The 15,583-nt window shown below is 41.1% G+C and overlaps 1 protein-coding gene across 2 annotated transcripts in view; it reads left to right on the forward strand.

Moving 5' to 3' along the window:
• Positions 1-14,344, forward strand: part of LOC148033805 (Man1-Src1p-carboxy-terminal domain protein) — a 59,282-nt gene extending 44,938 nt beyond the window's left edge. The window contains exons 2-10 of one of the 2 annotated variants that reach the window (XR_015691379.1): positions 4,492-4,625; positions 4,713-4,784; positions 5,057-5,202; positions 6,005-6,119; positions 6,234-6,314; positions 6,540-6,668; positions 13,345-13,432; positions 13,687-13,785; positions 13,885-14,344. Coding sequence is in view for 1 of the 2 variants with exons in the window: in XM_087681805.1 (XP_087537931.1) it covers positions 4,492-4,625; positions 4,713-4,784; positions 5,057-5,202; positions 6,005-6,119; positions 6,234-6,314; positions 6,540-6,668; positions 13,345-13,432; positions 13,687-13,730 (809 nt within the window). In the remaining variant the exon portion in view is untranslated. Of the gene's footprint in view, positions 1-4,491; positions 4,626-4,712; positions 4,785-5,056; positions 5,203-6,004; positions 6,120-6,233; positions 6,315-6,539; positions 6,669-13,344; positions 13,433-13,686 lie in introns of both variants that reach the window. The other variant, XM_087681805.1, reaches the window with a different exon arrangement.
• Positions 14,345-15,583: the final 1,239 nt, after the last annotated feature.

Genomic DNA, 15,583 nt, shown 5'->3' on the forward strand with positions numbered 1-15,583 from the left:
TGAAATACAAATACTCGGCTCAATGGATTACCTTGTTTGCTCCACTAGTTCGCTTGTATGGGCAAAGCTTGCAAGTCCATGGTCGAGATCCTCCACCACTCAAAGGGCGGTCACCATTTACTTCTTCCCACCATGACCAATCATCAGACCTTCTTCCTCGACCACCAACCTGACGAGCGGGGCGGGAAGATGAAGCCATTTATGATTTCAGGTTGAAAATTGAAGGTTCAAGAGTTGAGAGAAGGAAAAATTGAAGGCTGAAAATTGATTATTGAAGGCTGGAGAGAAGGGAGAAGGCTCAAGAGTCAAGACTCACTCAAGAGTTGAGAGAGAAGGGAAAGGGAGAGAAGGGAGAAGAAGAAGAAGGTTCATGGAAGAAGGAAGAAGAGAAGGGAGAAGTGAAGAGAAGGTAGAAGGAAGAAGAGAAGGAAGAGAAGAAAGAGAAAGAAAAGAAATAAGAAGAAGGAGAAGGAAGAGGTTGGAGGTGGGAGGAGAAAGAAGAGAAAGAAGAAGAAGGAAGAGAGGGAAGAGAAGGAAGAGAAGAAAGAAGAAGAAGGAAGAGAAAGAAGGTGGTTGGGCTCTTGGGGCAGGATGCAGGCGGGAGCAGGACGTTGGCCAGGACTGGGCATAGGCGGAAGCAGGCGGGAGCAGGACGTAGGAGAACTGGGCGCAGGCGGAAACAAAATGCGGGCGACCGGTCGTAGGTAATTTTTGCCACGTAGCATTCCCTGTCCCGTTTCAGACAGGGAACTCCCTGTTGCGTTTCCTATCTGAAACGGGACAGGGAACGCTCCATCATTTGGAAACACGGTCCGAGACGGATACATGCTGGGAATGGCGATTTCACGTGTCGGGGGGCCGTTCCGGCCATTTCCTGTCACTATGGTGTAGAATCATCGACAAAGGTGACAAAATGTTTATTTTCCCCTAAAGATAATCTTAGCATCTGACATACATAAGAATGCACTAACTCTAGAGGAGAAGATTTCAAGGAAAGAGACTTTTTATGAGATGTCTATGCATGTTCACCATAAACACAATGATCACAGTGCTCAAAATCAACATAACGAAGACGAGACAAGTAACCCAAACGAGAAAGCACTTTCATTTCAGTTTGACTCATGCGTCCTAATCGGCCATGCCACAAAGAAACACTTGGCTGCTCAGTCACGGCAACAACATGATCGCTCACTCTAGATACAAGGAGAGGATACAAGGTATCACTTTTACAACCTCTGGCAATTACTCTAGATCCCTTACAGATCTTCCATTTCCCATCACCAAAAGTGGTACGAAATCCATCGTCATCTGGCTGCCCTGTGCTAATCAAGCTTTTCTTGAGCTGAGGTACATGTCGTACATGTTGAAGTGTGGAGATAGAACCATGCTGAAACTGCAACTACAGACTACCAATACGTGCAATGTCACATGCATAGTTGTCCCCAAGATGGACAACACCACGTCAACCCCCTGTATAGGCAGAGAACCACTCACGATGAGGGGTGACATGAAAGGAAGCACGTAAATCGAGAATCCAAGTATGCATGTCATCATTTGTATCTGCAAGTAAATCATGTGTACCAAAGTGTGAAGAGACTAAGAGTACATCATTCCCACTGTCATTGTCATGAGTGACTACATTCACCTCTTCAATTTTGACATTGCTCTTCTTAGGCTGACTCTCTTTCTTCTCTTCCTTGCTATCATGTGTCTTCTTGCTCTTTTCTTTTTCTTTTTTCCATTTGTAGCAATCACGTTTAAAGTGATCTTTCTTGCCACAATGACGGCATTCAACGTCCTTGCCATGTGATTTACTACGTCCCTTGCTATGAGATTTGCCTTTCTGTTGTGATCTGCCCCTAGTATACCAAGCACTGGAAGACTTACTGGATGCATTGTTTTGCCGATTCATTTCTTCCATGAGTAGAGCACTCTCTACATCAACATACAAAAGAATTGCATTAGAATTGCTCATAGCAGTCCTAAATGTATCCCAACTCTCTGGCAGAGTGCAAAGCAAGAACGTAGCCTTAAATCCTTCATCAATCAAGAACTTAAAGGCAACCAGCTGGCTGAAAATGGAGTTAAACTCATTCAAGTGAGTAGACATTGCTTTACCCTCTTTCATACGCAAATCCATAAGCTTTTTCAGCCAATACACTTTGCTTGCGGCACTCTTCTATGCACACAGTTCTTCCAGTCGAGTCCAAATAGCATATGCAGAATCCAAACCTTCAATGTTAAACAAACAAGGCATCAGAAATCGATAGCTCGATGGTTGAGCGTGCAAGCTCATTTAACTCACCCTAATCTTCCTGTTCCATGTTTGTGGGCTTTGCCCCTTTGGTTTTAATTGGCTTTGCCTGCTTCTTCTGCAACAGGATATTGTAGCACTGTTTTTGCCAGACAGCAAAGTTATGTGCTCCTTGAAGCTTCTTAATGTGCATGAGATTACTGCTGTCACTGCTGCCAGCCATGATTTTCAGCCCAAATGTGACAAAAAATTCAGCAAATGCAGGCCCAAACTGTCACACAAGTGACCAAGGTACAAACAAGTACCAACCAGCAATAAATGACCACGTAGAAGCAGAAATTTCAGATCTGTAAGTAAATTTTCAGAGGCACCAAACCATGTGCTATAGCACTCCACAACTGATTATAGCTGTTCCAAGGGCAAATACATCACATTACATGAGAAGTCCCAAATTTTAGCTGCAATTTTTGTTGTACATGTACCCACGGGCATAAAATTTGACACACACGGTCAAAAGCCCCAAAATTTTTGTGCTCAAAGCATCAACCATACATCTGCATTGTTTTTGACATGCATAGAACAGACCAATTTTTCCAAAATAGAGCAATTTCAGCAAAATCCCCAAATTTTTCCAAGTGCTAAGTGTCCAAATTGCATGGAATTAAACCTGCATGTACATAAAATGACCAAATGGCGCACAAATTTTGCCCAAACTACAAAAGCCCCAAATTGCACGGGGTCCAATGTGCATCAATGTCGAGAAATTGGGTAAATTTCAGTCCAATTTTGCATGTACATGAAAAACCCCAAATGTTGGAGGCAAAATGTCACAAATTCCTGCAATTTCTGAGACAAATTGTCTTGTCCTGCATCACAATCCCCAAATCCGGGAAAAGTCCCAAATTTTCGGGCCAAGATTGCACAAATTTGCACTTTGTGTGTTATGTGCGCAAACCCCAGTTAGAAGGAAGAGTTTCAAAAAAAATTGAAGGGAAAAAAAAATGTTGGATGGCGGGTCCGTTGACCCATCAGGGCTGACAGCGCCCGTTTGCGCCACGCGGGTCGCGTCAGCTGCCGTGTTCGTCGTCAGCTGCCTCGCTGGCTGTGGCTAGCTGGTCCTGCCCTCAGCATGCTGTTGCAGTCCTGTCGCCTGACACGCACGCCACGCAGTCCTGTCGCGCCCCCGTCACGCAGCTACACACCGCCTGCTGCCTGCCGCTTGCTGGCTGTGTGCTGTCACCCACTGGAAACGCTTGCTTGTCGATTGGTCGTCTGCAGCCCGTTGAATCTGCCGACTGCTGCCCACCAGCGACTCCTGCTTGCACCTGCCCGCCTGCAACCTTGCAACACTTCCTCCTCACCAGCGACACCTCTCCTGCACCTGCCGAATGCTGACGACTGACGCCAACTCCGGAAAGTGTGCACGACCTGTGAACTTTGATACCAGTTTGTTGAGCTCAGAGGTGGCGCGAGGATCGAGACATGCAGTGCTTGCTAACAGCACAGAGAGAGAGAGAGAGAGAGAGAGAGAGAGAGAGAGAGAGAGAGAGAGAGAGAGAGAGAGAAAGAAAGTTATATTAACGTCTTCTAAAGACCAAAACTGGCCTATGAGACAAACTGTGATACAACTGATGAGGTCCAGCTATCCAAAATAAAAGTGCTGAATGAAAAGCTAAAAACTGGAAACTGAAAATACGGTGCTGTGAGTGTGATAGGTGTCGTGTATGTGTATGTGCGTATGTAGCTCTGGTACTCCAGATAATGGCTACAAAAGGGGAACAAATGTCGGCTGAGAGAGAGAGAGAGAGAGAGAGTGTGTGTGTGTGTGCAGAGTAGAGAGAGAGTGAGCTCGACTTGTGGTTACAATGACGAGAGTGTACCTCTTTAGGTTTTTAGATAGATATATTTATGAAAGTACAAGTGCTAAGGGTGTGTTCACACCAGAGCACATTTAAAAGGCACGAGGGCCCTTTATTCCCAACATAATAATCTTTGCTGCATCGTTTTTGCTGAGAATATGTGTATGCTGAAATTATCTTCAGAATGAACTAGTCCGGAAAAGCAAGAGTGTTAACTCATAGGTGTTAAATTCTGCATTATACACTTTTGGAAGCTTGTGCATGTCTGTGTAATTTACCTCTATGCTAGAAATTTACGTTTCATTATGGTTGGACAAATGAGTCTAATATGCTTTAAATGCTGCAAACCTTTGTTTGGCACTTCAATATCGCATGCAGATGCAGGCTCCTGTTTTCCTTGCCCAGAAAATGGGAAATGCTGGAAAGGAGAGCTAGAATGTCTTCCTGGTTTTAAAAGGCATGGAAAAGCATGCGTGAAGGATCCACAAACAGGAAGAGCTGTTCAGTTCATTGTATGGCTTCTTTTTAGATTGCATACTTCTCTGTTGCTTGATTCCCCATGTTGATTTTTGTAGCTTACTGTTTTAAGGTGTTGGCAGACTGACTTTATCATGCAGCAAGTATGTGGAAAGTACTGTGGACTTTCCTGCAAATGGACAGGACCAGAAGGGGTCTGCTTTCACACTGGATCCCTAGAATTTTATGCCATACATTAGGCAGGCAAGCCTCTTATAAATATTTAGAGGTGTTTTAAGGACATATTTGGCCACCTTCTAATTTACTTGTGTTTTAACTTCATTTATGCACATATGTGGAAGTGTGTGATCATTATAGCTGTGCAAAATCTTGCCATGGATTCTTGTTAATTGTTTACAAGAGCTCTTGCATGCGTCCTTTTTTTATGTTTTTCTGAACTTCAGAAGGATTGCAATACTGGCTGCAGTTGAGCATAGATGATATTACTCAACTTGTGGAGCAAGCTGGGCTGGAGAAAATTTTGAATATTGATTTGACCAGGTTTAGGCTTGCACTTGTGGAGGCCATAGAAGCTGCAAAAAATGTGCTCATCACCAAAACCAGTTTACATGGGTTCGTATTTCTGTACACTGTTCTCTATGCACGAATTCAAGTGGCAGTATTCAGCTTGAAAGTCTAAACAGTTGTCTGAAGCTGATTACTTTGGTCTTCCCAATAGCCAATTGTTAAATAAAAATGGATAAACATTTGAATTATTCGTTGGTTAGCCTTATTGTGAGGTCTCGCTCTCTAATCCAGATCCCTTTCCCCCAAATAAAAATAGCAGCCTAGCCACATTCAATTAAGGACCTATGGTATTTTAAAACGTGCAACAATCCATGCTGTCCAGGAAGCTCAGCAACTTCAACAAGAATCCTCAGAAGGGCAGAGCCACATAACTACAGCAACACCATCTTCCCACGGGGACCTTAACACAACACACATGATTTGAGTCCAAGCTTTAACCAGCAGCCTACCACTTGTTGGGAGAGCACACTGTCCAGCGCGAGCCTTAAGTGCAGAGATCTACTACCCTTGTAGCTTCCAGTGTACTATTTGATGTTGAAAAATCTCATCAAATGCTCAGATGAAATATCCTTATCAAATGTTCTGTACATAGTGGCTTTCATAAAATGGTGCCTGCTTGCTTTATCTACTCAAAGTCGCTTCTTTATTTAGAGGTAATGTTGATAAATGAATCATGAAACATCAGTGTTGAACTCATGGGTTTAGACACGTTGCTTTAAAGGGACATTTTTTTGATGCAGTTGTGAGAAGTATTGTACTTGTGACCCTTTCTCTATATGTGGACTGTGTGTTTTCTTGGCAGTAAGCCTTTTTCAATTTTAATAGCACTTGCTATAACTGTTTTCAGAGTGCAGGAGCTGCAATGCCCTGTTGAACTGCGAGAGAGATACAAGCCTTATTGGTGTCGCACACAAACATGGCTTTTTGCCAACTATACATTGGTTCTTATTATTGTGCCAGTGGTACCTCCTTTTTTGAATTTTGTGTATTTTATGAGATTTTATAACCTATTAGGCTTGCCTTGTCTCTTATAGCTTTGCCTATAAGTCTTCTTTCTAAAGCCCCTTTTGTAATAGGTATTTCTGATGGCTAAAGTGGCAATGCGTGTATACTACCAAAGAAAACTATCCACACGTGCTGAGCAACTATATTTGCAGGTGAGGGTATTTCTTTCTTCGTTGCATCTTTAATTTTTATCCTTGAAATTGGTTTATCTGGATTTTGTGGCTGCCTGAACAATCAACTGTTCTAATGTGTTTACAGATTTATATGATTTATCATTTTTTCAGTTAGTTTTTCTTTAATAGGCAAAGATCAAGGTAGAAGAGAAGTCCGACAAAAGCATCTGTTTTTGAAACAGATACCACTGTCATTGACTGCAGGTGTGTGAATTACTGGAGGAAAAGGCACGACAAAGTATGCCAGGAGAAGAAACATGGGTGGTTGTATCATATTTACGAGATCACTTGCTTGCTCCTCATGAACGGAAGAATAATGCTGCATGGCTGATGGTAAAATCTCATGTCATTTTTGTGCTGCTTTCAAGCTTGTTCAACAAATATCAAACACTAGCATCTACCCTGTATAAGTTAAAAAAAAGGGTATCTGTTTGGGGAAGAGAAAATGAGTATTGGCAGCATTTAGAAAAGTTTTTAATGCTGCTCAACCCATTGTACATTATGCAATTCACGTTTCTCTTAATTTGAACAATACTTTACTATGCCAAGTGGTTTTTCTTGGAAAGGACCACTTGATGGAAACATGTATGAATATGTAATGATCCACATGGGGAAGTAAGTGCGTAGTTGCTTGAAAAGTGAGTTGTAGCTTAAAAACCTAGTAACCTCAAATTTAGTGAAACTTGCTTATAACTTAAAGAAGCTGTGATTAATATGTTAGAACTCAGTGCATTTTTGTGTTTTTCTTATTTTAAGACATTTAGCATTTGCTTTTGAAGCTAGAGGACCTATTCGAAGAAGAAGATGTTGCTGCTTACTGAATTAACTTTCTTTTTATACTGTACTTGTCAACTGTTTTGTCATTGCTCTGATCTGATACTGATCTCATGATTGCATGGAACTGCTGTGTGGCCTAGAATCTTTAAATGAAGATCTTTTCTATGTGTGTGGACTAGAATGTGAAGGTTTTTGAGTGGTTTTGTTGCTGGATAGATTGCTTTCTAAGCTCTATGGTTGAATGATAAAGTTTGTCAAATTGTGTGATCATTGTTAGTTGCTATACTGTTTTGGTGCTTTGCTGCCTATTGAGGAATCTCGCTAATTATACCTTGTACCACTGCTCTATGTTATTATTGGTCATAAAAAGCGTGTGCTGTACAAGTAGCAAAAAGATGGTGTAATCCTCTTTGTTTGTTTCAAATTTTCATTTGGTGCCATTCACTTTTCTATCTGTGCTTGTCTATCCACGTGCATCTGAGATTTATATGAGTGGAATCAATCTCTCTGTCATTGCTTTTTTCCATTTGGCATCATGAGTGCCTCTTCATTTTGAATTTTTCATTTGGTGCTATTCACTTTCCTACTTGTGCTTGTCTATCCACATGCATCCAAGATTTATATGAGTGGAATCAATTTCTCTTTAATTACTTTTTTCCATTATGGCATCATGATTGCTTCCTCTAAAGATGAAGCAAAAATAGATGCTCAAATGTACTATCATAAGTGCCTTCTCTAGAGATGAAGGCAAAAAGGGGGGTAAATGCTGTCATCTGAATTCTATTGCATTGCCAGTGCCCAAATGTGCTATGATCTGGACGAAGAACTGAAGTGCAAAACTAAGTCTTTAATTTTGAAGACTGAGAGCCTGCTGCACTAGAAACATTAGCTATACATACAAGAAAGTGGTCTGGCTAGGTTGATCCATGAAAGAACCGTGACCGGTCGACTTGACAATAAACCAGGTGAGAGTTCTGCAATTAGAAATGAAGACGATGAAATCACTTAAAGAAGTGGGGAAAAATGGCACATCATCAGTGTATACTATGAAGCAGATTTCAGTCAGTTACAACCTTAACCATAACAAAGGTGCTATGCAACGTTTATAGGAATGCAAGAAGTGTGAGGCTTGAGCAAGATCTTGATTACCACCCACCTCCCTTGTCCTCTTTACCTTATATAATTAACTGATGAAATAACAAAGGTAGTATGCAACATTTTGAGGAATGAAAGAAGTGCAAGACTTGAGCAAGAGCTTGATTACCACCCGTCTTCCATGTTCTCTTTATCTTGTATAATTAACTGATGGAATTATGTGCCATCTAGCCAGTCCTTGCACAAAACCAACAGACATCCAACCTCTTAATTACTTGCAATGCCCTGGCAAACTCCTGACCTGGACCCGAAAATAGAACTATTTTACCAAACTTGGAGTCTATTGAAAATTTTAGGACACCTAGTCACCCCTTTTTAATCCCAAATTGTTTTGTATACTTGCATAGAGGTGCTGTTGCAACAACGTTATACCTGCTGGAAATCTAGTTGAGTGACTTGACATGCAGCCAGAAGGATGAGGCTGTTAAGTGGCTGGCATCTCCTTGAATTATTCAAAGACATGAGATGTGCCTTTCAAGAAAGTCAAGTGATGAAATGCAGTTTGATAACCTCCCAGATTACCTCTAGAATAGAGATAGTAGAAAAATGCAGAGGTGCATTAGTGTAAACATATGCAAGATATAACAAATGTTGGTAAAATGGTTTTTAGATTGACTAACAGTTTAGGTAACACTGTCTCGATTTTGAATTGGAAAATCTTAAAGCTACCTTTCGACTCATTGGGGCTGTAGGAAGGAGTCCAGCTTGGGAGGACAGCCACCATGGAAAGAAGGGGGCGGGGGGAGCTTGAGGTGGATTTCTGCCATGCCAATAGTGCTACATTAAGCTGTTTCAGCAATCTATTTGGAGTTTAGCAGGTTCTTTGCAAGTCATTCACATGAGTAGCTTCAAGCTTCCAAGAAGATATCTATAGGCAGCGTACTGGGTGAAATAGTAGAATCAGGGAAGCAGAGGGTCAGCATATTCATAAACACCCTCATTTCTAGATGCAGTCTATGATGCCTGTCTAGCATGCTCAGTTAAGTCAGAGCACCACAAACCTGGTCAACTACAAGAACATGGAAGACTTGCACAGAACAGTAAACAGGCAAAGATACGTCAAATCCTCATCATACTCAGAATGAGAAACACATAACCATGATAGTCGCAAAAAGAACATTAAGAGCGAGCTGCCTCCCACCAGTGACCAAGCCATTAGCTAGAGCATCATTGACTTCATATCTGTGCACACGAGGGGATCCAAGGAGTAGCCTTGGGTACTATGCCTTTAGTGTCAGTGTTTGAGCCAAGTAACAAGTTTGATGCTGAAGTCTGGTGCCACAAGAGCACTTTCTACCTTCGTGTTAGGATTCGTATTTCCTCCATGTGAGTGCCCTCTTGGCAGTGGTACTTTAGTACCATATGAGTGTGAGTGTGTGTGTGTGCAAATGCAACAATGGTATTAGAGTGCCTACCTGGTCCCCTCATCACGGACCTTTGCTGCACCTCAGCCTGTGCATTGAACCTCTTGCAGCATTCGGAAGCAGATGAAGACAGAAGAAGATAATGAGAAAAGAGAGAAGAAGGTAAGAACAAGGAGAGAGGTTGTCGCCATCAGCATGGGACCAAAAGGGAGGAGGTGTGAAAATAGAGGAGAAGAAAAGGACCTGCAAGCTCAGGCCTGCTGGCCATCTCATCGTGCAGCAGGCCCATCGTCACCAGCAGGAATTGTCATTGTGTGCAGCCATCCACGGGCTGGGCATCACATTACACAACAGGTTGATAGGAGATTATCTCCTTTGCATCATTAACTTATCTCCTTAATTGACAGCCTCCCTTATCACTTCTCAACATCTCACTTATCATAATCTCCCTCACTTATCAATTCGTCCCCTTTTCATGCATTAAATTTCCTCCAAATTTTCTCGTCAGTTGCCCATTAATTTCTGGCCAAATCTTCTCTGAATTGACTCCAAATTTTGGTGACAACTTCCTAGACATCAGCCCAACATTTGCCCCAAATCTGTTGCCGCTGCCATGAGCTGAGCTGCCACTACCACCAATGGTGCTGCTCAATGCTGACTCTTGAAAACTGTATTTTTGGACAGTGAGCTATTTTTGACATTTTGATTTCCCTTGCATAGTCCATTTGTTGAACCTGATCTTTCAAAATTAGGTATTGCCATTTCTTTTCCTTTGTTGTGTTAGCTTATATCCTTAATTGCTGCCCCACTAAAGCATTGATTCAATTACATCATGCTTGGAATGGATGAAAGGCAATATTGTTGCATATATATGTGTTTGAATGCTTGGCATATGCCTTAGTGCTGTCACTATGTCGACGCAAGCTACAAGACAAGGCAACAAAATGCATTTTTAAGGATGTAGTGCTCGAAGAAAAGTGTACTATATGTAACAACCCTTGATGGGCAAATTACCACTAGTTGAGATCTGGGATTTGATGAAAATACAGGTCATCCCTTTTTACATTGCAAAGAGCGGTCCCATGTGAGTCCATAGAATCCGTTTGTGTTTGTTTCAAAGTAGTGCACAAGGACATGACCATTTGCAGAAGCCTATTAAGGCTATTATGTTGCAAAACTAGCAGTGTTCTTCTTGTTGAAAATCAGAGTGAGTTTCAGCCAATTGATCCAGTAGATGATTATGAAGATGATGATGGTGCATTGGCCAAAGAGAGGGCAAAACTAGCAGTGTTCTTCTTGTTGAAAATCAGAGTGAGTTTCAGCCAATTGATCCAGTAGATGATCATGAAGATGATGATGGTGCGTTGGCCAAAGAGAGGGCAGCCATCAGGGAGTCTAAAACAGTCTTGAGATGCTTGTTAAACTCATTGGGTGATAGCAGATAGGTCACTCCACTCCAAGTAGAAGAAGAGCAGCCACTCATCAAGCACATGGTAATGTTCTTGCACAAGCACTTGTTGCTACAACATGCAATGAAGAGCCCATTTCTTTTGAGGATGCTTTAGACAGTCAACATTGGATGGCAGTTATGTAGTCAGAATTGGATCCCATTGACAAGATGCAAATCATATGATAGCATTCATTACTACAAAGGGAGGTATGCCCACCAACATGTGATTGACTATGATGAGACCTTTGTAGGCACTTCACGTATGACTACTATACTTAATGTCATTGCATTGGCTGCACATTTTTATTGGCATGTGCATTGGTTGCATGTAAACACCGCCTTAATGAATGGCAAGTTACATGAAGAGGCTTATGTCACACATCCCTTGGGCTTGTTCAAAAAGAGTCAGAGGGCAAGGCGTGGTATTTGTGTAAGGCCTTGTATCATTCGAAGTAGGCACCTCAGGCATGGTGTGAGAAGATCCATGCATACTTGATTGCTCTTAGTTTTTTGGCAGGCTCCTTTCCACACCAATTGCGCTGCCTTACATGACTAGAGGCAATGCTTTGGAGTTTCTAGGCATGGCAGTGGGCAGTGCTTGCAAACTCCATCCTAGAGTGGGTAATTGGCTTGTAGAGATGTGAGAGAAAGGGAATACCAGCAATGAAAAATTTGCCAGACCTATCCAGTATTGTGAGACAAGTGTTATTAAAAGAGTGAACCATGCACAAGCTCTATCCTGATGCTTCAATATAACTTGCAGCCATGGGAGGCCAAACTTCAGTGGCTGCTGCCTACTTATGATGCACACTATTCAAACCATTAAGTTCTAGTCTCATTACTTTGGGGTATATTGCTTCTGTGAAGCTGCAATCTTGCTAAGTGCAGCTGCCTGGATTAGACTGACTGGAAACATACTCAATCATATCTCCAAAATGCTGGAAGAAATAATTCTACCAAGCTACACAATTGCCTCAATGCCATAGCCACTTGAATCCCAAAGGATTAATGAAGGTCCCTTCCATAACAGAAGTGCTTTCAAAACTTCAGTGCTTGGATTACAGCTAGTGATTCTGTCATGGACTGAGTGATTGCGCTCAACTCTTAACTTCCAAATACCACTCATGCAGCCAACAGGCTAGCCCTCCATCTTCATCCACCATCTTCATTCACTTCTACTATCCACAAAGTAGCAAGGGAAGCAAGGTAGCTGGAAACTCTGTAAAGAACTAGTCTGGGCACCATAGTGATTTGCTTTGGCAAGGTGGAAATAGCTGAAACACGAGGTTTCTAGGAAGGCAAACAGCCAGGAAAGGTTGTAGCAGGCAGGCATGGCAAGGCTGCAAGCAGGTCGATATGCAGCAATTTTCGGCACAGGACTGGATAACGGAAGCAGCAACCAGGGTGAGATGATTAGCTATCAATAACACAAAGAAATTAATTTGCTTAACTAGGTGGAAAGAGCAGAAGATGGACAGCAGCACTTATGCACAGCAAGACATGACTGAGGGCAACATGTCACAGAGGGGCAGACGGGGGCAACTGATGGCAGCCAACAACTGCAACATTGGATGATGGATACTCAGCTTGTGTAATGCATACATAACAACTTTGTCTTGGCTGAGCAAGGGACATGATATAAATAGCCTCTCTTATCTGCGGCTCTAAACTTGTGCCCTTGCAACTTGCCTGGATGGCCGAACAACTTACCCAAACTATGGGTAATTCATGGACCTGCTCCAAGGTTTGAAACACTGTTTGAAAACTGACAAGGGTTTGAATTCCCAGTCGAATTCGAGTGAACTAGCCCTCAGCCCCAAATTTGTACTCAACTATCTGCTTTATGCCTTGCTGATTGCTAGCCTAGTCACAGTTCCTTAAGTCATTAAGAGGTTGGATGTTTGTTGTTTTTTGTACAAAGACTCGCTAGGTGGCACATAACTCTGTTATGTTGGGGTGTTAACTATGCAAGCTAGGTGGGTGATAAAATATGGCACTTATTTCATTCCTTCAAAAATTTGTATACTGCCTGTGTAAACCAATGCGCTAGGGTTAAAAGTTGGGTCAGTTCGCATATTGTTAATCATGTTGTTTGGATGTTCGGATGATTACTTCTATGATAAATTAATTGTTAGGGAGTGACTGTTTACCATGAAATGATCTACTCATCTAAAACAAATTCTAATGTATAATTTCTTACCTTGGTCAAGGGCAAGGAACCTTGCTCACAGAAAAAACAGCTGATGATTGGTGAATTTTCCAGGCTAAGCAGATGGTAAACAAAGATTCTCGTATCGATCAATATCCAAAGTTGGTTAAGGGGGAGTCTAAAGTTGTCTGGGAATGGCAAGGTACTTATCTCATTCTTTAGGTTGTAGGTCTTTGATAGTTACCTTCAAAAAAGAAAACATATATTGATCTTACTGAGAACAGGGTGAAGGATAGTGCTTCCATGGTATGTCCAAGGGAGCGGTGCGTGGTTGCAATGCATGCATTCTCATGTTTTGTTCACTTGGAGTTTATGGTTCCTTTGAACATCACAAATAAACTATTTGAATGTCATTCACTTCAATTCTGAAGCGAGTTCCCTTTTCTGATTTTGTAGTTAAAGGGGCACTGAAGTCACCAGTTTCACGCAGAATACGTTGAAGCTTCCAGCTGAAGTACACCTTTCGTTCATAGGTTCTCTGGAGTTGCATAATATGTAATTCACTTGTGCATATTTTGGGTTATCATGTAAGTGGTCATTATGAGGAAATGTCAGAGTGTTTCTTCTGGACTCACATGGTCATGTTGTCAACAGCCTGTAAATGTTGGGCTTCTTGGAGTTAAAAGATATACAAGGAAGTATGCAACTGTCCTGAAGACACATCCTTGACTGTACTAGATGTTGATGGGGCTAGAGTTTCATATTCTTATGGAAGGATACTTCGGGATTGGTGGATGCTTTGAAAGTGGATGTAGGGATAAGTGTTAATTGAGGGTGGTTCCTCTACTATTAGAAATACTTTTGTAGGTGATAAACGTTACTAGGATGCACTTTTTCATGTTCATGCATGGATTAAATTGTCAAAATCTTTAATTCAAACTTATTTGCCTTATCTTCGATGACAACCCCTAATGTCGATAGAAGACAAGGGATACAATCAAAGCGTCTTAGTGGCTCAAGGAGAATTGAAGTCCTCATCTCCTTGAACAAGGGTATTTCATTTGTAAATTAAACTTGGTTCAAGCTAAGGTAATGATCCTAATTGGATGTCAAAGGGATTTGGTGATTTTTTTGTCCCTTGATGCATAAATGCTTGATGAAGGATATGATGGCTTTTTGAGAATCCGTGCTTACAAAGATAATTAGTTTAAAAAGGTCAAACCATTGAAAATCATTATTGCTAACAAAAGCAACCCCTCAATTCTACCTTTATCAATTTTGACACTCCAAGGAGAATCAAAGTGAAGGCTGATTACAAAGACTTTATTTGTACTTCTCAAAGTAATTAAAATGGTTTTGGATTATATAATGAATTTAAAAAGATAGTGGAACTATGCAAAGTTTGGTGGGAAAAGGACTAATGTGGAAAATTTGTCCAATGGTGCAAGTGCATCTGTTTGGGCTTCAAATACTATTAGTAGAAATGTGTTAAAATTAGGAGAAATATGAGTGGATTAATCTAAGACCATGCCTTTTCATACCTTCACAAGGCAACTACGCTTTGTATATCTAGTTTCAAGGTATATTCATTTTGGGACCTTATACAAGAAGACCTTATGTATTACATCATGGCAATATGCCACCTCATCCAATATGGATTGTGTAAGGTTGAGTCCACACAAAATAAAATGCAATTCAAAGGGCATTGATTTATTGTATTTTCACAAAGGATTTGGCAAAGAAAGGATGTCTTTAACACTTGATTCAACATTGCCGTGGAGAAATCGGAAGAAGAGTATTGATGTTGTTTTAAAAGGAACAAAAAGGGTGGAAATGCTTATTTCAATTTGTTTCATGATTGCATATTTACAGTCCTCACAAGATTGTGAAGAGAGAAATATGGAATCATTATAATACCACTAGACATGGATTTAGTTAGCTAGGTGCTTACCATAAAGGTTGAACTTGTTTAGAATTATGGGAAATTACAAATTAAGTATGCTTTCCAAGTTACTTTTGATGTAGTTTAGCTGTGAGGAGTCTTCAATTCATAACACATCTATCATGTATAACTATACTAAGAAGAGATGTTGTATAGAGACATATGCCTTATGAAAGGACTTTACGGATTCGATCAAGGTAGTATTATGTATAACTATACTAAGGAGAGATGTTGGACAGAGACACAATCCTTATGAAAGGACTTTGTAGATTTGATCAAGGTAGTATTCTCTCATGTTGCTAGTTTTGTTGCTTTTATTAGTCACGCTTCACAACATGACCTCACTTCCAAAACGTGGTTGTTAAAGCTCTATCATCCTCTAACTTAAATTTGCACCTCTTTGCATGCCCT

This window comes from Lygodium microphyllum, chromosome 7, assembly GCF_053477565.2.
Source record: "Lygodium microphyllum isolate KBCC chromosome 7, Lygodium_microphyllum_v1.1.10, whole genome shotgun sequence".
Classification (NCBI taxonomy): domain Eukaryota; kingdom Viridiplantae; phylum Streptophyta; class Polypodiopsida; order Schizaeales; family Lygodiaceae; genus Lygodium; species Lygodium microphyllum.